Source organism: Polistes canadensis, unplaced genomic scaffold, assembly GCF_001313835.1.
Source record: "Polistes canadensis isolate GaletaPanama2010 unplaced genomic scaffold, ASM131383v1 scaffold_31, whole genome shotgun sequence".
Taxonomy (NCBI): domain Eukaryota; kingdom Metazoa; phylum Arthropoda; class Insecta; order Hymenoptera; family Vespidae; genus Polistes; species Polistes canadensis.
Window position 1 is genome coordinate 360,877 of NW_014569578.1, and position 27,466 is coordinate 388,342.

Sequence of the window (27,466 nt, forward strand, 5' to 3'; positions counted from 1 at the left end):
TAAATAGAAATTAAGATTATAACGTTCTGATTTTATATTTTTTAATTTTCATGTAATTATTTAAATAAATGTAAATTTGGTTTAACGTTTCCGTGCAGTGCTGACTTTGGAGGGGGAAATTTTCATCGAGAAGAGTATCATATCGAAATCATTTAATATTTAAAAAATGTTAATAAGTATGTAATGCTTATACTCGTACATATATGTTTAAACAATGTGAAATATAAAGAGAGTGTATCAAAGTATTAAAAAAATTGTTAAATAATTAATTAAAATGTATAATGTAACGTAAAATTGAGGATGTACCAGCTGATGTACCTTCCTCTTCGAAATCTTTTGTTAGACTGAGACGTTGTCACGTAATAAAGTTTTTTCCATCGACAGTTGTTTATATAGCTTTTCAAGAGTTGCGCATGTGTGTATAACGAAAATATTAATTAAATTAAATAGAAATTAAGATTATAACGTTTTGATTTTACATTTTTTTAATTTTTATGTAATTGTTTGAATAAATGTAAATTTGTTTTAACGTTTCTGTGCAGTAGTGTCTTCGGAGGGGGAAATTTTCATCGATAAGAATATCACATAAATTTTCTTACAATATAACTATACTATATATACTATATTATATAATATAAGAATATTGTATTCTTTGATAGTATTGTACCGTCATCGCGTTAAGTACACACTATCGTCCAATGGTGGTTCCAATGGTAACAAAAATGATGCTGGGTAGATACAAAAGGGGACTTGTAAGTTTCTATATTACCTCACCACAAAATAGTTGGCATAGAACCGCAACGGCAGAAAAAATTTAAAAAAATGAAAATATTTACCTATTGTTTATACATTATAAACGAATAACTTATTTCTTTTCACTACATTATAGATTGTTACTTTGAAAATCAACTTTAAATATATCCCCTGCACGTATACCAACTTTACTTTCATTTTTTTCCAAGTGTGCTTGCACCTTGAATTTGTGGTTGCGCATGCGTATAACATATCTCCCACTCGTGACGTCGCCATTTCATAATTATTCAAAGTGTAATAATTATTTTCAATTAATTAATGATAAATAAAAAATATTTGATGTAATAAAGTTGAGCAAATAGAGTGCAATTGAGAGCACTTATTCATTTTTTTCTGCTGTTAAGGTTCCTTGTCAGCGTTCATACGCTGATAAATTTAAATATCAAAAGCAAATGTATTACAGATCGATATTAGTTACTTCCTAACTTATCAACATTTAGATAGTAATTATCGAATGTTAATAACGCGTGTTTCGTGAAAAAAACAATAAGAAAATTATTCAATTTGAATAGAACACTAATTTTCTTTGTTAATTGTTATTCTTACAATCACAATAAGTGATATCTATATTATATAAAATTATTTTATTAGAAACAATATACAAATAATTTGTTCTATTATATCAAATAAAGGTTGGGATAAGAAACTTTTAATGAATGACAATATAAATAAAAATGAAATAAAAATGACTGGAATGAAATATTGAAAAATAATATTCAAATTTCTGATATCATCGCAAAGTGTAGAATCCAAATTCGACTTATCTTTATTCGATTTGTATACACTCGAAGAATTTAAAATGGAATAGTAAAAAAGGAATAGAAGTATATTTTATTCGCGGAAATCCTGAAACCAATTTAAGAATGTTCACGCGTGCCTGCACGTTCTTCAGGTGTGTACGCTAAACATAAGAGACGTATCGCTACGCACAAGACTCGAATAAAATCTACCAAGAGTAAAATTATCATTCGCTTTTCTTACTCTCGTAGTATCTTTCTTTGCCAAATCTCGTTTCACCTCAGAGATGTTTTATTTAAGCGTGATCTACCTTTCCTCTGACCCAAGAACAATAGAATGACTTTCTTATATTAAAATCCGGATCACGTTTCCGAGTAAAATTACAACGTCAGCCGTTCGCAAAGCTGACGAATCGAATTCTATAAGTCGTCCGAAAGTTATTTCCTTTTCATATCAGTTATAACAGAAATTTTGTGTATTTTCGTTTATTATGATAATACATTAAGCATCCTCGATAATAAAATAACGAAACAAATTCATTTATTTTTTAACTTTTTACTCGACTCAAAAATAATTTTCTTGTCTTGAATTTGTTTCGCATTTTACAGTCATACAAAGAATCATCCAGGTTGAAAAGGCTTGAAATTTAATTATCCGATAAATGCGATGAGTAAGTTAAAAATTCAAAAAGGCAGATGTCTTCAAAAAGAAAACAAGATTTTGTAGCAGGTGTAGATCGAACGACAGGTGAACGTGCCGCGATACTTGATTATTTTAAGCGACGTAAAAAGAAGGCGTTAAATTTAACTACGGAAAGTCATGGCAACTTTTCGTTATATTTTTAAAATTAATAATATTATATTAGATTATTTTGAAAAAGTTCCATGCTAATTTGTAATATATATATATATATATATTTGATATATATTCTCTTAAATATATTTTATATGAAAATATAAAAATATTGCGTTTGAATTTTTCTATGAAAATCAGCACGAACTTTTCAAGAAACTCAATAAATTCAATTTTTAAATTTATATTTTATCGAAGATATATTGAAATCTGTTTCAAATTACATGTAAAGATTTGACAAATTACATTACAGATTCAAACTCGAGGGTTGGTAATATCTTGTGACGGAAACCCGAGAAAAGATGAAGTCTGACAAGTTTACGTTCTCTTTTTTTAAAGTAGACGTCTGTTCAAACTGGATAAAAACTTATCATATTATCCTATCAAGTCGGACTATAAAAAGTAATAGATTAACAAAATAAAATGAATGAGACTGAACCTTTCGATTATTATGCTTTATACGTTAATTTCTTTATACACTTTGGGATTTCCCAGGACAAAGCGATTTCCGAACTGATATCATGACTTCTGATAAATAAGCTGCGTAGAAGACAATGAACGATCTCGCTGAATACTAAAAGGCCCTCACGACTCGTTCATGAGAACAGTGCGTGATTGAGCTTCTCGAAATATTCTTTACGTTAGGAATACGAGTATCTTCTTCAATCTTTTTCAATGTTGTCTCCTTCCAAGTTTCTCTAAACCATAATGGAGAATATAATTACGTGATATGGTTAATCAATAAGGGATACAATATACTACTTATATTTACAACGATTTTTTATTTTTTCACTATAAATTCTGTCAAAGAAATGATTATAATATTATACGTATATATGTATATATAATACCATATATCTTAATTTTTCCTATACGTAAAATACACAATGTACAAAATATTGCAGTAAATTTCTGCTAAGTTTTACAGAATTTCTTATGATTGAAATAAGGACAAAATTTGATATAAATATAAGACCGGAAACATTTTGTTTCCGAGTTATAATCAATCAAAGATTATCCTTCTATTTTAAATTTGATCAATTCTATAAGATTTTCCAGTTAGAAATTCACTTTTTATTGATTTCCAAACAGATAGAAATATATATTTCTCGATATATCTCTTTGAGGGAAAAAGAAAATGGCGATGGTGAGCGTTCTTCGTGGATGGTTACGTGTATATGCTTACCTTTCGGTACAATGGTATAACTATAATATAGAAGAACCTTTCGTGACAATAGCGGAATCAGACAAAGGGAGATTCAACGAAAACTCTGTATTTTCGAACTTCCTGCTCTTGCCATAACAAAATTCACCGTACACATACAATGTAATATACCTACATAATATATTATATATATATGAAACGACAAAAATAATTTTTTCTATTTTTTATTTGTTTTTTTTTTTATTTCAAACGATATTTACGAAGACGATAATCGTTTTATCGTTTTTCGACTCTGTCCGTAAATTAGAATTATCTTCTAAGACGACGTGGTTCTTAACTCGCGAGATCCTGCATGAGCTCTAAGTTCGAATGAAAAAATATTTCGACGAAGAAAGGAGGAAGGAAGCCTTTAGAACGAAGACTAAATTCGCATCGCTAGTGGACGATTCCTTGAGCAAAACTGGTTTCGGACTGACAATTAATTCGATCGGGACAAGTCGTCCTTGCTAGCGATGATCCGATTTATGACTTATTAAATGCTATTTATTAAAACGGCTTAACGATCGGTACCCTCTAAATAAGTATTTCTTGCACGTCGTAATTAACCGATTATTGGCTTTAAACGTAATTTATACCTTTGTCGTAACACTGTTATCACTTACGAATAAATTATAAATAAAATAGTATAAAGGATTAACGGTTACTTACAATTAATTGTTATACTTTGAATCGATGATTAATATTTTACATTAATATTCGAAAACAAATAAATATTACGTATAGCTAATAAAATTAAAGACTGCAATTGTAGATAACAATAATTTTGTTTCGTAAAGTTTAAAATGAACAATAATTAAATATCTTATTATCGATATCGTTCTTTTTTTCGATATTTGAATCGATAGTGAAACAAGTGCACTAGCGGAAAAATAAAGATCGTTAAATCTTCCTACATAAACTATAATGTTTCCATGTCAGTTACAGGAAGTAACGCGATACAGTTGGCTTCCGAACACGTGCAAACGCTTAAGCATAATAAAATTTTTAAAACAGTTACTGACCAAACGAAGATAACACGATTAAACGTTACAAATATTGATATGTATATAAATGAGAAAACGTTTAATAAAACATTTGTTAAAAGATCGAAAGATTGACATATTGGAGATTAATCTACTATTACCTGTTAACTTAAAAATATATGAAAATATATTAAGAACAAAAGTTCAATAATATTTAAGTAATATATCTATGTAAAATGAAATAATTTCTTTACATGGAACTGTTTTTAGATATCACAGTGTCAAATGAGAACCACTGAGGTATAGAAGGGCGCGTGCCAAGGGCTCGCATCTGCCGCAGTTAGTTTTGCAGCCCCTCAGTTTCTTACTAGAACAGTACTACTCATCGATGTGTGAGTCTCACGTTACAAAAAAAAAACGCTTCCGCAGGAAGTGATGCCAGATCTTTATAACGCATTTCCTTTTTTCATATCAAAGGATTCTTCCTTTTGCCGCTAAAATAAAATAAATTCTTTCAAAATAGTAAAACTTCAAAATCCCTGATGACAAAGCTTGCTAAATCATCTGTTTATTCTACACTCATTCTAAAATCTATATCATCAGTATAATCATTTGTAAATATTATCTCAAATTAATTGCTAATATTTTTAACGATTATGTTTAATTATTATTTTTTTTTAAATATTTAACAAAATATGTTATATATATATATCAATTTTAATTTAACATAAACTTTCTAATAAATTTATAAACATATTGAATATTTATTTGTGCGAATTCAGGTATATGCGTCTGTGTGTGTATATATAATTGTGAACATTAAATTAAAAATTAAATTAAATTACAATTGAAACAATGTAAAATATTATGAACAACAATTTAATTTAAGAGGCACATATTTAATTAACAAAAATATTGAATATATTAGGATATTTAATTATAATTTCGAGAAAGATCATAAGAGGGGTTGTGTTCGTGGGTATTCAGAAAGCAAAATACGTTCCTGGAAGTGGGCCCGAAGAAGGGGACGAACGACAGGTAAGCAGCTGCGAGCATCTGCAGGGAGAGCGGCAACCGTGGGTAACCTCATGTTTGAATTAGTCCCGACACAACTGTCGTTCGTGCAACATGTATCAAAGAACGTTACTTCAATTTCGAAGAAAGAATAAGTGATAAAGGTTTTAATTACGAATGATATGAATTTTTGTTAACATTTGTGCTCGTAAAATGTTTGAAGATTTACACTTTTGATGATAATTTTGAAATAAAGAAAGGGTTCGCGACAATTCGCGATGTTATTTTAGTTGAAACCTTTTAAAATGACCCTAACAAATTAATATTTTAAATCTGAAAGTATGTTTTGAAATTAATAAAACAGAAAAAAAAAAAAAAAGAAAAAAGTATCATAAGGAGTGAAACGAGAGAAAACAGAAACCGATCAAATGATTCTATAAAATCCAACAAATTTGAAAGAAGAAGAAGAAGAAGAAGAAGTAGTAGAAAATGGATAAAATGTTGATACTCCAATTAATTGTTATATTTAGCCTATGCTGGACGATTCATTGTGATTTATTGGACTTATATGTTCAACACATGGATGAGACAATGAGGACGCAGGCGTATAGTAAAATGCATCATCCGAAAAATCTTTCAAGCAGGTCAAAGCGTAGCGTACAAGACGAGCCACTGTTGAGAATTCAGAGTATGTTCAAAAAACAACGTCTTGACGTCGACGAAGAATACTGGAAGCAAAGGAACAAGGAGCTTATACCGTATGGAGAAGACGGACTCGATTTTCCGAACGATAGAGAAGAAACTTTAGATTCCAGTCAATACGAATTAATAAGAAATTCAACAGAAATTAATATTTCATTGAATACGGAAAAAGAAGAAGAAACAACAACAGCAACAACAACAACAACAACGACAACGACTATAGCCGATGAAAATAATGATGCATCTTTCGAAATAGAATTATCGGAGAATGAATCAAAAGTTGATACAAACAGCACTAAAGAGGATATAGAAATCGAGGAATTAAACGATAGTTTGGAAGAAATGCAACCAAATTTGGATGAATTGAAAGAAAACGAGAACGTTGAAGTAATTGAGGATAGCAAATTTGTCGAAAAAAAAATAACAAACAAGGACTCGACATCCGAACAAATCGAAATCATCGATGAAGATGAAACTGATAAAATTTCTTCGGCTTCTACGGTTTTCAGCGAGACCACCTATAAGAAAGCTCCGAAACCATGGAGTCGCGTGCCAAAGAAATATTTTCCAGGTTTCGAGAAGGTACCTAAAGAATTCTACAACGGCAAAAGTTATTACACGTCCAACGAGGATGCTGATGTGATCAGATCAAAGAGAAATACAAAGGAGAGAATATTTCCGAGGTACGAAAGACTCGACGAGGATGGTAACGTCATCCTCGAGTGGGATCCTTCGGATGAGGAAAAGATCACGTTCAGAATTACTGCGAGAACGCTGGGTTACGTTGGTATTGGGTTCAACGAGAAGAGTCACATGAAAGGAGCTGACATTCTTCTCGCTTGGGTCGACGATCATACTGGAGCTGTCAATCTTCTGGTAAGTTTTTTTTATCATTTTGATTTATAGTGATCGATAGACCTTACATTCTCCGACTAGGTTCCGAAATAAAAAACCTCCTCGGATATTCGATATTAAATCGATCTGTGTTCGGATTTTTCTAGACTATTAAATAAGAATATGGTTCAGGATCTTACATATAATTTTTTGTAGGTTTTCATGTTTGATCATTATGCTGCTCCTTCCTTACTAACTTACTTACTTACTTACTTACTTACTTACTTACTTCCATTCTTGCTTACATTCAATGCAACGTAAACCGATATATACTAGTAATTAGACGAATACGTGATGTGTAATTGAAATTAAGTTCTGAGAAATGAAATACAGTTAATGAGCACATCGTAAACTGGGAATTGCCCTAGAGAGTGAAAATATCAACGGAGTGGAAACAGGCCATTTTAACACACATTTTATATAATGGTGAATGTAACATTATGCTCAATATACAAGGTGTCCCAAAATAACTAGAAAATATATTAAAGGTGGCTTTAATATATTAACCTTTTTATTGAGTAACTCGAGTTACCTTGGTCATGGTACTTTGAAAACGATGCATGTAAATTTACATTTTATATGTCAATTGTTTCTTTTTTTAATCGAAAAATACGTACATATTGTTATTTCACGCATTAACTTATATTACATAAAACATTTACGCTTTTCATAAATTAGAAGGTTTACAAAAATAAATATATGTGCTATTTGATTTTATTTTCAAACTATAGTTAATTATTTATCGCTATAATTATTTCGTTAAATGAACATATAAGCTTCAATATCTCAAAATAATAATCTAATGTAAGTTTAGAATTGCAATGAGAAAGTCATTTGAAAGTCTCTTGTTACTTACGAATAAATTAAACTTACGCTTCAATATCTTAAAATGATAATCTAAATCTAGAGTTGCAATGAGAAAGTCGTCCGTCCATGTAAGCTATAATATCTCCTATCTTAATAAGGTTCATCTAACATCGCGTTGACGAGGTCTCGAAGATTTCAAAGGGGTAGTTTTATGACTGAACAGCATACGGACATATTTGTACTGCCCCTGTGACTTAACGAATGATAACTTAATTAATCGAATCTTGAGCCATTCTAATTTGGTGAAAGCCGTCTCTCAAATTTAATAAGTTAAAATATTTTTTCCTGCTCAACACGTCTAGTTGATACTAAATCAAAGGTAAATGATATCGATCGTTAATCGTAACTTTTAATAAAAACCAATAGTTATCACCATTTTGTTTTTTTTTTTTAAACAAAACGATGGAAGACGCGTAGTCGGACTCACTCGGATTTCTATCTTCAACGGATCGTCTATTTTTTCACGGAACAGGTTCTTCTCGGCAAAAGATAAGCTAAGCGGTGAAAAATGAAACGGTTCGTGCTCCCGCAATGTTAATTTCAATTTCATCTTTATCTTTGACGTTTCCGACAGAGGCGCATTTACAAGGGCACCTTTATCATATGCAACCTCAGCATTTTTTTCAAACTTTGCATACTTGTTCACGAGGACTTTACATTGCACACGTGAAAATTTGTTAATGCTCAATTATTTACACAAATAAGAGTGTGATAGACATTTCATCCAAAAATTCTTTTTTTATTTGTTTTCTGCTTCGGTAGAGTAATGGGTAGCGGTGCAAAAGTTTTTTACTTGATTTTTTTCCCCATTATTTCTTTTTTACTTTCTTTATTGTAAAGTATTTATTCATTCGCATCTTACAATGAATTTCTCTCAAATTCACTCGTTGATACATTTTCTTCTTTCACTTCTGTATGTACACTCACGTACACTGTACAATTAGTGACAAAGGTATAGGATAAACCCTTCAACGAAACGTGCAGACGATTTTATTTGAATAAATATACGCACTCATCCAAGCATTCATCGCTTTGTTTTATCTAACATACCTACTCACACACACAGCATACTAATGCGAGGTTTACACATAGTATAGGTCTGAGAATCAGAAACCACTTTGCCTAGTTCACGTTCTTATGTAGATAAACGAGGATGCATTTTTCCTAGTGTGCATCTAACGAAGATAAATAGACTAAGGTCGGTAGAGATTAGTTAGGCGTATAAATGAAACTTTCTAATAGTATAGCATCGGTTAAAGCAAGGATCTATCAATTTGCGTAGGTTAAACCTGTTGCCTTCTCGCTTCTAATCGATATCGAATTTTCCCTATCGCTTCTGCAAGAACGTGCAAGAATAGCTATAGTCAAATCCTTTCATTCTTCTCCGATAAACCATCATGTAGATACGATTGCTTCCTATCAAATTAAAACAAATTAAAAGTTGAGATCGTTGAAATATCATTTTAAAGTTCATGATACATTTGGTTGGCATATAAGAGTCTATACGGTTTTTTCTAATAATAAATAAATAATATGGCAAAAACCGTATGAATTTATTGGCCAGCCCAATTGATCTTATCGAGTGAAAGAATATTAGAATTAAGAAAAAACGTATTCAACGTATCCTATATATAAATACAGTATTTATCCAAAAAATATATATACACACATCTTTGAAAAATAAAGAAATTAGTATAATTATTTAAATATTAAATTTATTCAAACATCCGAGAGAGAAAATTAATAAAAGTTATCATTGGCCAGCACAATTACAAGAGATATTCAAAGTGGTTGCCATTAGCTTTCAGACATTTATGTATACTATACAAACTACTGCTTAGGAAACATTGGCTAAAGTGTTCAGTAAGATTGCTGCACATGCATTTTCAATTTCTACTCTAAAAGCCGCCAGTGTAGTCGGTTTTCTGCGATAGACGACATTCTTTAGGATCTTTCCCCATAAGTATCATATGTCATGAACTTATTAAGAATCCGTGAAATTGTCAAGCGTATTTGATGGTCCTATTCCAAACTCACAGGTCTCCCATTGTCGTTGGATTTCAACAACATTCTCAAATTGAAATAGGAATTTAAAATGATCTCAAGTTCCTCAATTGACAAACTTAACGTCGCCATTTTGTCACTGTTTTAGACGTCACTAGTTGATGCTAATATATTTATTGTATATGCCATGAATAAAGTGCGTATACATTTTTTTTGTTTGGCGGGCTTTGTATAAATCGTTTATTATGAGAATACGTCCGTAAGTAATTTGAAATTCTGAACGTAATGCCACGCATTTCAAAGATAAAAGAAAGAAAAAGGATTGGCGAGCGTTGCTTCGCGAGTCCACCTTCGGTTGAAGACAGTTTGAAACCTGTCGGCGTGGATCTGTCTAACCGAGGGAAGAGTCGGCGAACGAGCTGGCGAACGAACGAACGAACGAACGAAAGAAAGAAAGAAAAAGAGAAAGAGAAAGAGAAAGAGAAAGGGAGTCAGGAGGAAAGATAGGAGGAGGGAGTACAAAGAGGGTAGCAGTGAAGATTAAAAAAAGAAAGAAAAAGAAAAACGAATAGAAGGAGAGAGAAGAAAGAAGGAGGGAGAAAAGGTGGAATGAGGACTAACATAAGAGGACGAACGAAAGAAACAGTGGAAAAAGGAAATAAAAAAAACAGGAAGCCAGAGAATTAAAGGAAGATTAAGAGGACGGCCAAGGCAGAAAAGGGAGGTCAAAGAAAGAGAGAACTGCGGAGGATTCGAAGTCGAGAGAACTTCAGGATATATATATATTTATATACCTTCTATGTATGTATGTATGTATGCGAACTATACGTAAGTAGGTACGCTAGGAAGAATCGTCAAGCATGAAGAGAAAACAAAAGATCCATCGAAAGTTCTAAAGCATCGTTCTTTACTCAACTCATTCTTGTATATATAATATATTTTCAACGACAACGGAAATACTTTTCTAAGGGATGTAATTAGGACTCATACCTGCCATCTTTGCCAACACGACCGATTTATATTAATGAGAGGATCGTTAATTAACGCAAACCTAATGATCGAGCTATAAAATCCGATGACTCATCATCGTGGCCTTTTACTGCCGTTGCTTTTTCAAAATTCTAATACACGAATGTAAAATAAGAAATGTTCCCATAGTGTTTCTCATTTCAGTTTATACATTTTGGATTATTCATTTAATTTGAAATGTTTCATAGAACGTGTATAATATATTCTGTAATAAAATATCAATAATTAGAAAGTTTTGAAGAAATAAATGTAGATATTGTAGAAATAGAGTTGATAGTTATATGTCTCTTTGAAGAAAATAACGGACGAGAAAGATAGATTTTTAATTGATATTCTATAACGAAGGGCTGACAGTACCTACTACGGAAAAAGAGAAAGAAATAGAAGAACAAGAGGCGACAGGCAAACGACAAACTCGAAGAAGCAGAACCTGTTTCGGATCAACTTCTCCGAATTCTTAATCTTAATTAAATTTATAGCTATTACGGAGAAACTATCGCGAGACTTATTGCTACGTTAAACATTATCCCATGATCATTTCCTCTCTCACTCAGGACTTTAATCATACCCCTAATCGAAAGTTCACATTGATGAATACTGCGCAATGTTTACTGTTAAAACCATTACAATACGCATCGAAAGGATAGACGATTTTTATCAACGAATGGACGCCATTTTCGAGTCTCACGGAATTTCCATCCTCGATTTACCTGGTCCTTGTCTCTTACCGACTAAACAAATAAAAAGAAGACAAAAAATAGAAAGAAAAGGTACAGAATGCGCAACAGGCGGAGTATCCAGAGGGAAAGAGAGAAAGAAGGTGGTGGTGGTAAGGTCGAGGAGGGGGACATACACCGGCCTGAAAGGCTGGGATAAAATTAACGAACGTCGTTCCAACGAGCGAGATAACGTCGTGATAAATTTACGTTCCGTCCGTGGAACTGGCGGGGAGGGGGGTGGAGGCAAGAGAAAGAAAGAAAGAAAGAAATATATATACGTATAAAGAAGAGAGAGAGAGAGAAAAAAAAAGAGAAAAAGGCTTTCTCCCATCCCATCATCCATCCACCTATCTTTTTTCACATTTCTTTGGTATACGATCGATTCACGTATTCTGTTTTTCGTTCTTCTGACGAATTATAAATCTTCCTACAATGAAATAAAAATTAAGAGATTTGCGCGAAAAATCGTTAAATTAATATTTATAAAAGGTGTGCAAGTCATATATGTAACGATCTTATTGTTAGTATAAAATAAATAATATTATAATTTATAAAATATACATATACATATATGTATATTAGTTTCTGAAACTTTTATTTTAGGTTGACTTATGAATATATTGTCGAAATTTTCAATGACCATACAATGTTGCTTATATTTATATATATAAACTATTACAGATTCCAACATTATTATTGGTTAATCCAATACATACGCGCGAACGATATTTATTATGAAATCTATAATATATATGCAGATGAGAAAAACATTCTTTTACAAGTTGTAATGACTTTTAAGATATCGGACTAATAGAAAGAGAAAATGAATGAATGAGATAAGATTCTTTGAACGGTGAGGGAGTACGGTGTCTTCGTCTTCTTCTTCGTTACTTGACAAATACCGTTCTACTCGCGTACCTGTTCTGGTCGCTAAGGAAGGTATAGCTACACGTATTATACCAAGATAACATGTATATATGTATTATGTATACATATATGCTTAGAACATCGCGAATATACAATATATATCAGAGATTACAATGCTGTAAATTGTGCATCTTTGCAATTTCTTTGACAAGTTTTGGTTAATATTTTTTATACTAAAAGTGTTTATATAAAAGTTTTATAGTTTTATAAGTTTTATTAAAATCTATTTACTTTTAGTATAAAAAATATTGACCAAAACTTTTCATAGAAATTGCAAAGATGCACAATTTACAGCATTGAATTCACTCACATTTCCTGAACTTTACATGCTAAATTTATAACTCGATATGGTATTCTACGCGTAGACAAAAGAGTGTACTTTAATTTWATATAAGTTTCATTAAAATCTATTCACTTTTAGTATAAAAAATATTTACCAAAACTTTTCAAAGAAATAGCAAAGTTGTACAATTTATAGCATTGCAATCTCTAATATTTCTTTGAAAAGTATATATATATATATGTATATATTGTATATAGACATACATATATATATACATGCATTCAACACAGAGGCTCGAAGTTCAAAGGCAAAAAACACGCGCCGGCAGGCACGAAAGAGTTGCGCTCGCGCGTTCAATCCTCGCGTACGAGGGACTCATGCCCGCCATGGGAGACGAGTACCGTGAGCTTGTGCGAAATGAAAAGAGAAAGAAAGAGGGGATCCGGGGGGGAGAGAAGGACCGTCGGGCATACCGAGCCTCGAGTTGGGTCCGAAGGGATCCAATCAAGGCCTCCAGACATCGACGGGGGGCCCGACTATGCGAATCTTCGGGCCTTGCCGTACGCCAGAAAGAGGAAAGCTGATCCTCTAGCCCATGAACTGTATAACCCTTTGGTAACGCCTATCACGAAGGTTATTTTGTATCGAATACTTTGTGTTACGCGTATTTTTATTATTCTTCCTTTTTTTTTTTTTTAATCGAGAATCTATTGTATTAAGGAAATACAAAAATTAGAAATTAAATAATTAGGAAAATGTTATTTCTCAAAATGAAATTCATTCGAAACACTCATTGTAAAACATAGAACAATTTTTGGAGACATTTCGAGAGATTTATGTTAACTTTTACAAGCATATTCTTATGATTAAGATCATTAAAAATGTTTATAATATAAATATTTATGTTAACTGCATTTATTCTAAAGCAAATTCGATTCCAAGTTTGTGATTTTGGATAGAATTATAATATCTTAGGATATCATTCTAATTAATAATATATCATATCTCATTTTTAAATAGAAAAGTAAGATATATAATTATTATTTTATATATATATTATTATGAATTATTAACTTGTCTTTTATTTCGATGAAAGAATACACTTTTGAAATCATAGAGAATTCTAGAGAAGAGTCGCACTGAGAATAGGTGAACTAGAAAAGTAGGATAGGGATTTTATCAGGCACCTTTTGTTCCTGATAGTCTTCTGCTATCGAGGGAAACGGCAAGCAGCCGGTGTAACTTGCGCATACATGATCCTTAGAGACGATTACGATCGTAATTTATTGCAAGCGGGAAAAGACGTTTCGCAAAGTGAATCTGAAATACGACTAATCCAAAGAGACGGACGGGGAACGGACAGCGGACAGACGGACGAACGCATCATTGGATACGCAGAGAGGTTCAAAGAAACCCTTTCCACTAGCCTCCCTCATTGCTGATTCCGTTGTTGTTTGTTTTCTTTTTCTTTTATTACGTTTTCTCATTATCTTTCTTCCGTTCCATTCTCATTCAAATTTTCGTTTCTATTGCATTATTACTTTTCTTGTTTCATTGGTCAGATATTTCATTACGTGGATTAGTGACAATTGAATATAATTATTTTCTAGAAGATTTAATTGATGTAAAAATCCTCATTTTTGATTGGAGAAATATTTTGTCTCTTATACAATTATTGTATTAAGAAAATTATTTACAGTTTATACGAGATTGTTTTTATTTTTTTTATTTTTTCGATCAGTAATTATAAAATACGTAGTCAGTATATATGAATACTTCGTTTTGTATAAATAATTACATTAGTGTTATATATTAATACAGGATATATAATAATCGTATATTTAAATGAAAAATATTAATCGTCATTATTATAAATACTAATCATTTATTTCAAATATTTAGCAAAAGAATTTAAAAATATTCATCCAATATATAGGATATCTTCCTATTGAAGACTATCCAAAATATTCAACAAATCAACTTCTATCGATTAGAATAACTGGTATGATTATTGGTTATACGTAAAAAAATGATTCTGTTATGCAAAAGTGTTCGATGATTTTATATATACAAAAATTGTATAAGATTTCTCTCATCTATAATATAAGTATTTACTTCCTTTAACGCAGATCATCAATCTCAGCGTGATTTGATTAACGAAGCATAAAGATAACATGAAGTAGCTAATATTGGTATCATAATAGATCGGTACGAGTTCTCATATTATCGATCTACAAAGTTGGCGGAGAAGTTAAATGCACATTTATAAGTATATACCTCGAGGGAAGACACATCCAGTCCGCTATAGCGGATTATAATCCAGGGTATATGATTTACGATTTCCACACGAAGAAACCGGTCCACCTGGGCCTAAATAAAATATCCTCACATCGGTACACGCCATTTGTCCGGAAGAACTTTGCACACACTTACTTGCAAGCATCATATTCACGAGATCGTTTCTTACCAATAAATTCCCATTCCATTCTTTAAATTTTCTCTCTTCTTACTCCCTATCCCAAATTCTACGTTATTTTTTCTCATCAGTAATCCGATTATTCCCTCGACTTATTCAAACATAATAGATAATTTTACGAGTATTTCCTCGTACTCTTACCAAAAATAAATTTCAATATATGTTATAAATGATCATATATACACTATAGTATATAATGATACATTATGATAACGTTTCCTAAATTTTTTCTTCAACAGAAAATTGTACAAATCCTTCAATTTTAAAACAACATCTTATTCTCAAATTTGAATTATATAATAAAAAATAGAAATAATAGAATGTGCTTCCCGCAGAACACCAATGTGGTGTTTCTAAGACATACTTTCGGAAATTCTGCATTGTGGAATCTGAACTCGTTAAATGGAATTTCGTATTTATACTTTCACATAAGAATAACATTTCAAGTTTAATTTGACAATAAAAATGGAGAGACTATTAAAGAAATTATAGATCGAAACAGTGTTGATTATATAATTGTTAGAAAAAACATTTTCTTAGAAAGAGAGATAAAAATATCGGTAGCCTTCTGAGAATTAAACAGGATTCAGAATCGCCTGAAAAAGAAAATAAAATAAAGTAAAAAGAAAGGGACTACTTGAAAAGAAAAAGGGTATAAACCGTGGTTCACACGAACCCGAGCTATTGTATCCCATTTTAGGGGGTTATTGATCGACAAAAGAAAAACACGAAGAGACTTTAAAGAAAGATTTGAAACTGTTCGACCGAATATATGAGTTTGAAAACTGTTTTACCATTGCTAAATTTCAAGATCTACTCACATATTTACAGCAATCTCTATATTTTCTTTTTCAACTTTACGACAAACGCTATTAACTAACATAAGAACACGTGCGAACTGGTCTCTTTCGTTGGCCTACCTTCCAATTTGGAGCTCGAAAACGGAGGCAAATTAACACCAATGCCAGTCGCTATATTGTTACTGCAAACTGGTTCGTGGAAACTACCCATCCGATCTTTTTCTTCTCAATATCTTCTTCTTCTTCTTCATCTTACCAGTTACTCATACCATTTTTACAATCCTACCATCCTACTTTTCAGAATGTAACATCAGAAATTTTCCATAATTTGCACAGTATCAATAAAAATCAGATACTTAACGTTACTCCCATGTGTTTGTAGACTGAAATTAAAATTACATGTGTATTCTTCATAAATGTAAATAAAAGATAGCGTATCTCTCTATCGTATATAAAACATATAAATATAGTAACGTCGTGGTAAACTTTTCGATCGATAGGTATAAGTCGTGCAAAAAAAAAAAAGAAACACTGGACCTTGTTCAGTGAGATTCAAGGCGGTTCCCATGGGTCCAGATCCCGAAGAAAAAGAAGAAATTCTTCTCATGAGGCGCCACTGAGAGGACGATGCTTGCCAGGTGTTTTGAACGTAGTTCACTCTCTCTCTCTCTTTCTCTCTCTTTCTCTCTCTTTCTCTCTCTTTCTCTGACGCCAAAGCACCTTCTTCTTCTTTTTCTTTTCTTCGTCCTTTCGTCCTCCTACTTCGGTTTACTTTTTCTCGCTTGGCTCAATCTCTCTCTTTCCATCCCAGACTACACACAACGAAAATCTATATACCAATCTTCTTCTATCCTTTTCTCTCTCTCTCTCTCTCTCTCTCTGCCTCTGCCTCTGTCCCTATCTCTGTCTCTTTCTTTCTTTCTTTCTCTACTCTCGTCGTCGTCGTCATCGTCGTTTATCTCCGTCTATCTCCGTCTATCTCGGAATCTCTTTTTCCTGGCAGTGCCGCTTCTTTTTACCACCTGGCAGAACAGCAGCTGGTAACGGAGGGAGGTCCTTAGAGAGAAATAAAAGCCTTCCCTGTTATCCTGCGGGAACTCCAGGGAGGCTTCTTTCGTGAACATTGACAAACTATAATCCGAATACGCGATTTATTTTCATACGGATTTGATAAGATAATAATTAATATTATACGTTTATATTAATCTATTTTTATATACTTTGATCGATTTAAAATTGTTAAATGGTAATGATATCAAGAATATAATTTATAAATAGTAATGTGTATATGTTATATATAATTTTTCATTTACAATTAGGAAGAAATCGTATTCTCAAAATCATTGATTTTTATTTCTTAATATATACATAGATTTGAAAACTTAAAACAATTTTTATAAATATGTTTAAATAGGTATATATTATATTAACATAAATTATATATAAGTGAAGAATAGAAAATTTTGTTGATATAATCAACGACAGAATATTTCTCACGTTCAACAAACCTCTCAATTACATGCTTTAACCTAATTGCTCGAGCATGAACTTTAAAAATCTGTCCTGACTGAGTTTATGAATGTGTCTCTAGATATGTATGTATAATACACATATTAAACTAATAATAATAATTATTATATGTGAAAACGATTATATGACACGTTTTATTTTCTTGGTAACTTCGTGATTATTATCGTCACTTAAAACATGTCACGCTTTAATGAGCAAGAAAGAAATTCTTTTTTATTTCTCCTTATATATTATTATACGAAACATAACTATAGAGTGCTTTAAAGTAAAAGTTGTCAGAATTATGTAAAATTTCAAGATAATAATCGATCCTTAAAAAAACATAATAAAAGTTAAAAAATTGCGTGAACCGAATGTAAGATTCATCAAAATGAAAGAATTATTCTATGAGATGTTGAGATAACGATTTTTGTACTATCTTATCGCCGGAAGTATCCCAGACTTAATCGCCAAACGTCTTTTTTTTATTCTCGACATTTTACTAATTATCCTACAAGACTATGAGAATATCCGCGTTCTATGAGAATATTCTTGAGATAACTACTCGTGAGAACGAACTTGAACTACGTGAAATAATGAGATCGATTGCAATGAAAGATTCTTTTTAATTTATCGTGAGAGTTTTATCTTTTTATTTATATTTCTTTCATCACTCGTCCTACGTTAAAAAAAAAACGAACAGATAAATATTTATTTTCTCAACGATAATAATTTAATATTTATATGCATACTATTCTTTTTTTTAAATTTTACGTACACCTAGGAATTTTTTCACAAGACTATCTCTCTAACATATTTTAATAATAATTTTTATTTTATTTTTTATTTAAAAATGGAAGAAATCCAAAAAGACATTAGGAAGACCGTCAATACAGACACATATATAAATTTATAATTTATTTAAATTGGTATGTTAAATTTGATTAAAATAGTAGAAGTTTTTAGGAAATGACAAATACACAGATTAAGACTCTTTTGTATTATTAATATATATCATATATAAAATTCAAGATTTCTTTTTATGTTAGTAATTTCACCATAATTATGAAGTTTTAACAAAAAAATATACACTAGTTAGATATTAGTTAGTTACGTGATATATTTTTAGAAACGAAAAAAAAATTGAATCAGATAATTAAGAAATTCTCTTATTTAAACGAGAGAGAGAGTAGGATATTTTTCAGTATAAGTAACTTTAAATGTGTTGTCGTATACAAATTGACAATGTTCGCATATTCCATCGTTTTACTTCGATGATTCTCAAGACTGTTTCCTTCTTGCACGTGCTCGTTAAAAACTACTGCTGTACTCGTTGGGCATGACGACGGTAAAGCAATTATTTGGATTCATTACGAACAGGAAGAGGATTTCCCTTCGGACCCTTCGCTACGGTTCTGCGTACTATAGCGTCTCCCTTCTCTTATCCTCTAACTCGACAAGCATCTATACTATTTACGAATCCAACGGACCCAAACGCCTTGAGGCCCCTATTTTTCTTACTGTTCTTGTAGCTTCTAATAATATTTAATTAAAAATAAGAATATTATATCTAAATTTATTATCACATATTCTCTTATATGACTTTCATATATTATGCTTATGTTTAATAACAATTTTAATAAACTTTTTTTTAATTATTAATTACTTACACACGACACACACAGAAAAATTGCAATTAAAAGTAGGTACATTGCTATCTTGGTCTGGTAGTATCAAAAGAGAAAGTGTATGTTGGGTAAAGTAAAAAAAAAATAATACGATGCAGAAGCATAAAAACATTTGGCGTTTAACCAATTCGATTTAAAAAATTTGTTAATTAGTTCAATATGTATCACGAATGAAGATATTTGGAAATAAATCGACTTTTATCCGTTTTCATTTAGGATTCGCACGGTATAGAGGAATCCAATGCAGCACCTATTACGGACACTTCTCAAGATGTTCGTGTTCTCGAGGGTTACCAAAATGACACTCACACGAGCGTCACTTTCGTTAGGAATTGGCAAACTTGCGATCCGCAAGATCATCAGCTTACGGTGTGTATTAAATACTTCAATCGGATCTGATCAACACGAATCCAATTTCAATTTTATACTTTAACTACTCCTCTTTCATAAATTCATATATTACCGTTTTAAAAGTATATAATTATGCCTTATTTCATACTTTAGTTGGTTATTACATGAATCAATGAAGTTCACGTTTAATATACATATTAATTATTATTTCATATCTGAAATTTGTTAATATTTAAATTGACAATTATATTATAAACATATACAAATGTCAATTATTATACTATAATTATATAAGTATAATTTAAATTTTACAAATAAAAGTATTTGATTAATAATATTTGTGGGGAACATATTACATTAATATTACATTTGTTTACAATAACGAATCAACAATAAAATATTATAGGGCGATACCGTAAGAGTCTTATGGGCTTTACACGAGAACGATCCAGAATTGAACACGGCAAGTTGGCACGGAGACAAACGTGGTGGAAGAGCGTTACGACTCAGAACTCCATCGCCTCATGCTCCACCTCAAGAAATGCATGATACCAGACATTGGGATGTCAAATTAAATCAGGTAAAAATATAACAATATTAATTTTGGATTGATCTTTTCCAAGTTTTTAAAAGGAATACTTATTTGTGCTTTTGCATATTATAGTTTATGGTATCCGACTCGATGGACACCGTGTATTGGTGTAAAATCTTTAAAGCACCATCTCTAACTAAAAAGCATCATATGATTGGGGTGAGTACATGATGAATACTTAAATCCCTTTTAAGATAAAAATATTCATTTTTACTATATTCTAATTGTAAATAGACACATTGGTACTTTATTACACACATACGTACACTTTTTGCAAGATTTTATGCACAGAGTTTATACGATAACGTTTCACTTCTATCGAACTTTTTATCTAAAGAAATGGGTACCGTATTTTTTCTAAATAAACTCGCATGTCAATGATCAAAACTGCGAAGGAATGCAAAAGGTTGGGCTTCATTACGTATGTCTTTCACGAATCACGGTCATTCGTGTCGGACGTCGCATGTCTATAGACGTTGCTCAGAATAAAAAAAAGAGTAGATGATGTCACTGCGTTGTCCAAAATGCTCATTGACTTGCATCGATACTTTTTTCGAAAATAGAAGAATACAAAATTCATTCTTTTCTATAAAACGTGTCTCGATTGTTAAGATCGAAATTAGAATAATTTTCAAGTTTTTCCGTATTTCTTATATTTTTTATTCTTCATAAATGTGCAGGTTATTATGAAAAATTGATTTTTTGTGATTTATTTTATAATATAAATATATTTGTGATATAAAATAAATCAAAAAATCATTTATTCTAATTTTTTGTCTTAATTAATTAATTAATTAATCCAGTGTTATAATTATCTCGGTACATATATCATATATATAATATTAATTAATATTATCTATACTATATATTTAGTATACGCCTCTGGTGGAAAAAGCAAACGAGGACTTGGTTCATCACGTGATAGTGTACGAGTGTGCTTCAACTTCACCGATTCTCGGTCAGCATGCTAGAATCGTTGGTGCACCTTGTTACAGTCCCACGATGCCACGTGAATGGGAATCCTGTTTGCAGCCTGTCTTGGCTTGGGCTCGTGGTAGCAGAGGTAGAAAACTCATTAATTTCAAATATCATTTAGATGTAATAATAAATAATGATATGATAGAATGATAAAATCAAAATTGTATATCGTTTTAGGAGAATGGCTTCCAGAACACGTGGGAATTCCCATAGCTGAACATCAAGAGGGTTCTTATTATATGTTAGAAGTACATTATAATAATCCTCATTTAAAAAAAGTAATAGATAGCAGTGGAGTACGAATTCATTTAACACCAAAACTCCGCGCTCAAGAAGCAGGTATCCTCGTAGCTGGTGTAGCAGTTAGTCCACTTCATTTGGTACCTCCGAAACAAAAAGAATTTGCTACAGCTGGATATTGTACACCACATTGCACAAACACGGTAAACATCAATGAAATGGTCGAACTATCATTGAACAAAATCATTGATACGTGTACTCATTTTATTGAACTTTTATCACACAGATGTTTCCCGAAGACGGTGTAAACGTTGTATCGGTAGTACTACATTCTCATTTAGCTGGTCGTCGATTAAGTTTAAAACATATTCGTAAAGGAAAAGAACTTCCTAGAATAGTAGAGGACAATCATTTTGATTTCGATTACCAACAATCACACACTTTGGAGAAAGAAGTGAAAATTTTACCAGGTGACGAATTGGTAGCTGAATGTGTTTATAGAACATTGGACAGAACAAGACCAACAATAGGAGGTTATGCTGCTTCGCAAGAAATGTGTTTAGCCTTCGTGATACATTATCCGAGAACACCATTAGCAGCTTGTTATAGTATGACACCCGTGAAAGATTTTTTCAAAGCGCTTGCTGTAAATAGCTTCAAAGGTGTCACCATGGATCATTTAGAAAAACTTTTTCTCACTGCTGGGTAAAATATAATAACATTAATATTATTATATTTTATATATATAACACAATTTTCATTTCTCTTATTATATTTCTTTATTACATTTTATTTATAGAGCCGATCCGGTGAGTTTACCTTCTACAGCTAGACAACAACTTCCAGTTTATCCTGCAACGAAACCTAGCGAACAAATCGACGAGGAAATTATCAGAGAAGCAAAGTCAGCGTTGAAAGCAATGAGAGAATATTCAGAAGAACAAGAAAATGATAACGTCTTTTCCCATCTTATTATCGAAGAACCTGAAGAATTTAGAGGTAAATTAATATAATAAAAGTAAGAACGAATTGAAACTCCTGAAGCAATATTTGGTTCTATTGAAATTTCTTTTTAAATTTTATAATTATAATCTACATACTATAAGTATAGTATGTTCCAATATTATAATATTTTATACATAAATAAATTAGTCGCATTATCTGTGGAAACACCCATATATAGGATATTCCAAAAATCGTTTTACCGAAAAAAGAACAAAAATTTATGTTGGTTTATTATAATAGAATTACAATATTTTGTTTTTTATTATAAAATGTGTATCTCCAGTTTTAATGTATGATCTATTTAGAAAAAAACAAAAATACTGCAAAAATAAACATAATTTCTTTTATCTCAAAAACTAATTTGTTAATATATTATATGTATTTTTATTTTATATTTTATTTTTTAGGTCGAACTTTAGCAGAACACATACTTGCTTTACCCTTGACCGATGAACTAATTGCCAGATCGATCGAGAGAAGTCTTTATCATGGTAGACATATGACATTTTGTAGGAAAAGGGACGATAAATTGGCACTGGTAAGAGCTCGAAATATATATACAATATATATTTGGAATAATATATTAAGGTTTATTTTTAACAAAAATTAATTGTATTTTTCAGCCGGCAAATATTCAAGCGTTCCCAAATTATACGGCATTACCGGAAGAAAACGAAACTGTCTGTAGTGAGCAGAAAATGTCTTCATCTAACAAATCATCCAAAACTAATTCCAGTTTCGTCATTATGTTAGTTATGGTTATAAATATTAGGACTTTCGTTTTCTAAAAAAAAATATTGACAAAAATTTATATATCGTATAAATTTGTATATCAGTGAAAATTTATTATTTATTGCGAACAAATTTATATACGTGATATTCGATTCCTCGTTAGCCTCGACCATTCGAAACAGGTCGAAGATTATCGAATATTATGTTGACTACGATCACGAATATTCCCGCTTCAACATGATAGAGGGAAATAGATAAAAAAAAAAAGGAAAGACAAAGAAGACAGGGATAAAGATCAAAACGGCTATATTTTGTCAAATTTATTAGCTGTGTAAATGACCAACGTGCAAATAAGTTGCCTAATCTTTTTAATGCATGAGCCGTTCAATGGCCAAAGCGATTAACTTTATTTCAAGGAGTTTTTTAAAATTTTACTATCAAAGTATTTTTGATCAATAGTAAACTTTTTATATTCAACCCTTCTAATATCAAACAAAGACATATCATTGTTTGCTACACTTGCGAAAAGCATCAACGATGATATATCGTTGCATAATTGTTAGCGCATATTTCTATATGTAGTAAAAGAACAATTAAACTAATACATTTGGGATATGCTTAATCCAACTGAGAACTTATTCATATTTTTGCCGTTGCTTCATAGTTATTTTGTTACAAATTATTGAAAATATGCTACTTATGGTTTATTTGAGAACGTATAATAGCATTTTGTTAGGGCTGGAATATTGAAAAGAAATAAACTGATACTCAAATTAAATGAAAGAACAAGGAATAAACAGGAAGAATACTTATTGTTAAATTATCTCATTTACCTGATGTATTACATTCAAATAATTAAAGTCTACAATAATTAGGTTACACTACTAAATGATAACAATTGTTATGGTTGTTAAATAATAAATGATACGACAATGTACAGAATTTATCAAAAAAGTATATACACACTTAAAGAAACACTAATTTGTATAAATATTTTTTAATATTATATATAAACACATTTTCCACACATGTCTGGAAGCTAATGGCCACAATTTTGAGTATCTCTTGTAATTATAGAGGCCAAAGGTAACTTTTTAGATTATGCACTGGCTACTGTCCACAAATTTATTACTATATTACATGGAGATGAGTACAAGCTTGTAAATTAGTATCTTGTACACGATGTTACGCGAGAAATATTGAGTTCCATGTTTGTTGGCATATTTCTTAATTGAATCGATGAATTTTGATAAATCTTCGTCGATTGAACTAAATATGTTTACGTACATATATACATACGCGAATATAAAAAAAAATATATATATAATATAATATAATATAATATAATATAAAATAATGTAAATACACGATTTAATGTATTTATGATAAATTGTACGCAGTACACTCCTATTTTATACTTTAGTGCGTGTTTTGTATAAAATGATAATAAATACGAACAAAAAAAAACAGTTTGAATATATTTTCCTCATTCATCCACACTTTTATATTCATTCTGTAAATAATTATTGACTTGAATAAAAAGTTTCTTCGTCTTTTCCTAATAGATGGCTTTAGGATTGCATAACTTTAAATTAAAAAATAGTTATGATATTTGTTTATTCAGTTAAAAGTTATTGCATCTTAAAAATTTAGAAGAAATTTGATACGTCTAAATTTCATTAATACGATAAGTAATAAAACAAAAAGATTGGTTTTAAAATATAACATAAGTTGAATATTATTGAATTTAATAATGGATGAGCATAGATAAAAATAATCTAGATTTTTAAATTATATATGACGATGGTATTATTTCATCTATACTAAAACTATCTTTCATATTCAAAAATATTATTATATCTCAGCAGCGCATGGATTTATTGCTAGTAAGTCCACCATCACCAATTTAATTGAATACTATTATATTATTAGATAAACTTCAACTGCTTGGACTTAGTAAGTGTTTATTTTCTTGGATGACCAATGGTTTATCCTCTAGAACTCAAATTATACAATTTAATGATTTATTCTCTAGAAAAATAGTAGTAACTTCTGGGGTTCATCAGGGCTCCCATTTAGGCATGATATATGAAAAAGTAATTATCGGAAAGAATATGTTTCCCAATTAATTCGGATAATCGATAAAAAATTTACAAAATGTATACTAATCAACACAGATATCATAGTTCTTAGATTCCTAATCATAAAACAAAATGAAAGCTGATATTTAAATTATTCCTCTGGTAACAATCAAAATTCCGAAATGAAACATCGAGAAAAAGAAAAGAAAATTAGAAAAGAAAAAGAAAATTAGAAAAGAAAAAGAAAATAATAATCCATGTGCAGTCGATAATCGAAATCTTTGGAAAAAAAATATCTTAAAGACAGATTGACGTAAAAACACCCACGCAGAGAAGATTCTTAGCGAGTTTGCAATATCGAAATATATAGTGTAGATAACGGCTAGTAATTTTCTACCTGGTTAACCAATACTGGACGAGTTTCTCAATCTCTCCATTCGTAACATTAGCCACCCTCACAATTATTCGCACCCTGTTGCACGGAGTCCCATGTGGCTAGAGCTGATAAGCACGAAATTGTATTTTCATTGAATTTACAGTGCGTATCCTATCTGTATAAAAGGAGCAACCCCGGGAGTACCAGCATCAGCAGTTCTCCAGAGCTCAGAGGAAGAACATCTTCCAAGTTACAACATTTTCTTCTCCAAAGAAACAAGAATAAGAATCTTGGTCATCATAAAAGTACTAATAGTACAGGTAAATACATATTTTTCGACTGCTGTCTATCTTTTATTTTACTATTTCACTCACAATTAAAAATAAAAGTTCTAATCGTACGGAGAAATACAAATTTTTTCGTATAATATCATCTATTTTTTATACTACTATTTTACTTTGTAATATCTAATAGAATTTGATAAAATATTTATTGAAAAAGAAAAATAGATTAAATGTTATACTTTTTTTTGTTTAAGATATTTTGCAATCACCGTAATAAATATAATATTCATCTTTAATTTTGGTATTCATATAATTAAGAACAAAATAATATTTCTTATCTTAGAATGAGGCGTACAAGGCACGTGGTCTTACCCGTGCGATCCTGGCAGTACATTGGTTTACTGCTAGTATCACTGGCATGTGTGACTTTTGGTTTAGTAGCTAGGGATAGAGAAGGACAAGCCGGAAGCTTGACCAGTCCTGAACTTCTTCATCGTGCCCCTCATGAGTATATATCAATTCGTTACTATGACATTATATTCAATTCGATTTTCTTTATAACAAAACAGTTCTACAAAAAAAATACAAATAAGAAGTACTCTATTGTTTCTATTAACGTAATTAAAATAACGTATAAAATTTTCAGCGTGGACGTTTGCCCAAATTTGAATATTTTCGCGAAATCCTCGGTCTGTCTTGATCTTCCAGAAAAACAAAATTTCGACTTGAAAATTAATAAACGGAAGAGTGACAGTACGGATGTCGTTCGAATCGATAAGAGATCAACAGAATTGAGTATCAACAGAAACGATCTTTCGGAAAAAAGACACAGAACGATAAACGAACGACGAGTTTCGGACAGTTCTTCTTATCCAATGAAAAAATTCTCGCGTTCTTTGGAACGAATCAACTCACAAATCGAGAACGTTGGACTATCTTACCGAAATTCACCTAATTCAGAAAGAATTCAAAATCGAGGATTGAAATCTGTAGAACAACGAAAATTCAGAATCGATGATTCGGAAAGACGATTAATGAAAGAACGACGTATAAACGAACATAGAAATTCTCGAAACAGTATTTCGGACCGACGATCGAAATTTGGAACAGAACTTGAAACTTTCAACAGTAGACGTCAATTAAATATAGACATAGAACGTAGAAATTCCCGAATAGATGCTTTAAATCGCGAACGTCGATTGAATGCAGATGCAGAACGTAAAAGTTCTCGAGTAGATAATCATAATCGCGAACATCGATTGAACGACGATGCAGAACGTAGGAGTTCACGACTAGATAATCTTAATCGTCAACGTAGATCAAGC

The 27,466-nt window shown here is 31.1% G+C and overlaps 2 protein-coding genes across 2 annotated transcripts in view; both read left to right on the top strand.

The window, feature by feature from the left end:
• Window positions 1-5,702: 5,702 nt before the first annotated feature.
• Window positions 5,703-24,722, top strand: LOC106784182 (MOXD1 homolog 1). Its single transcript, XM_014743455.1, has 10 exons — window positions 5,703-7,182; window positions 19,719-19,871; window positions 20,260-20,433; window positions 20,518-20,604; window positions 21,319-21,508; window positions 21,601-21,866; window positions 21,950-22,368; window positions 22,463-22,662; window positions 23,076-23,206; window positions 23,292-24,722. The coding sequence occupies exons 1-10, from the start codon at window positions 6,094-6,096 to the stop codon at window positions 23,454-23,456; spliced, it is 2,874 nt and encodes a 957-aa protein (XP_014598941.1). The 5' UTR covers window positions 5,703-6,093; the 3' UTR covers window positions 23,457-24,722.
• Window positions 24,723-26,059: 1,337 nt separating this feature from the next.
• LOC106784122 (myosin heavy chain, striated muscle-like) overlaps window positions 26,060-27,466 on the top strand; it is a 5,282-nt gene continuing 3,875 nt past the window's right edge. The window contains exons 1-3 of the mRNA XM_014743280.1: window positions 26,060-26,177; window positions 26,485-26,649; window positions 26,788-27,465. Of these exons, the coding sequence (XP_014598766.1) occupies window positions 26,486-26,649; window positions 26,788-27,465 (842 nt within the window). The 5' untranslated portion in view covers window positions 26,060-26,177; window position 26,485. The remainder of the gene's footprint in view (window positions 26,178-26,484; window positions 26,650-26,787; window position 27,466) is intronic.

Coding starts and splice junctions, on each gene's coding strand:
- LOC106784182 (XM_014743455.1), top strand. CDS start 6,094: ATGGATAAAATGTTGATACTCCAATTAATTGTTATATTTAGCCTATGC. Junction 20,605..21,318: donor AAAAGCATCATATGATTGGG/GTGAGTACATGA, acceptor CTATATATTTAG/TATACGCCTCTGGTGGAAAA. Junction 21,867..21,949: donor CACCACATTGCACAAACACG/GTAAACATCAAT, acceptor TTTATCACACAG/ATGTTTCCCGAAGACGGTGT.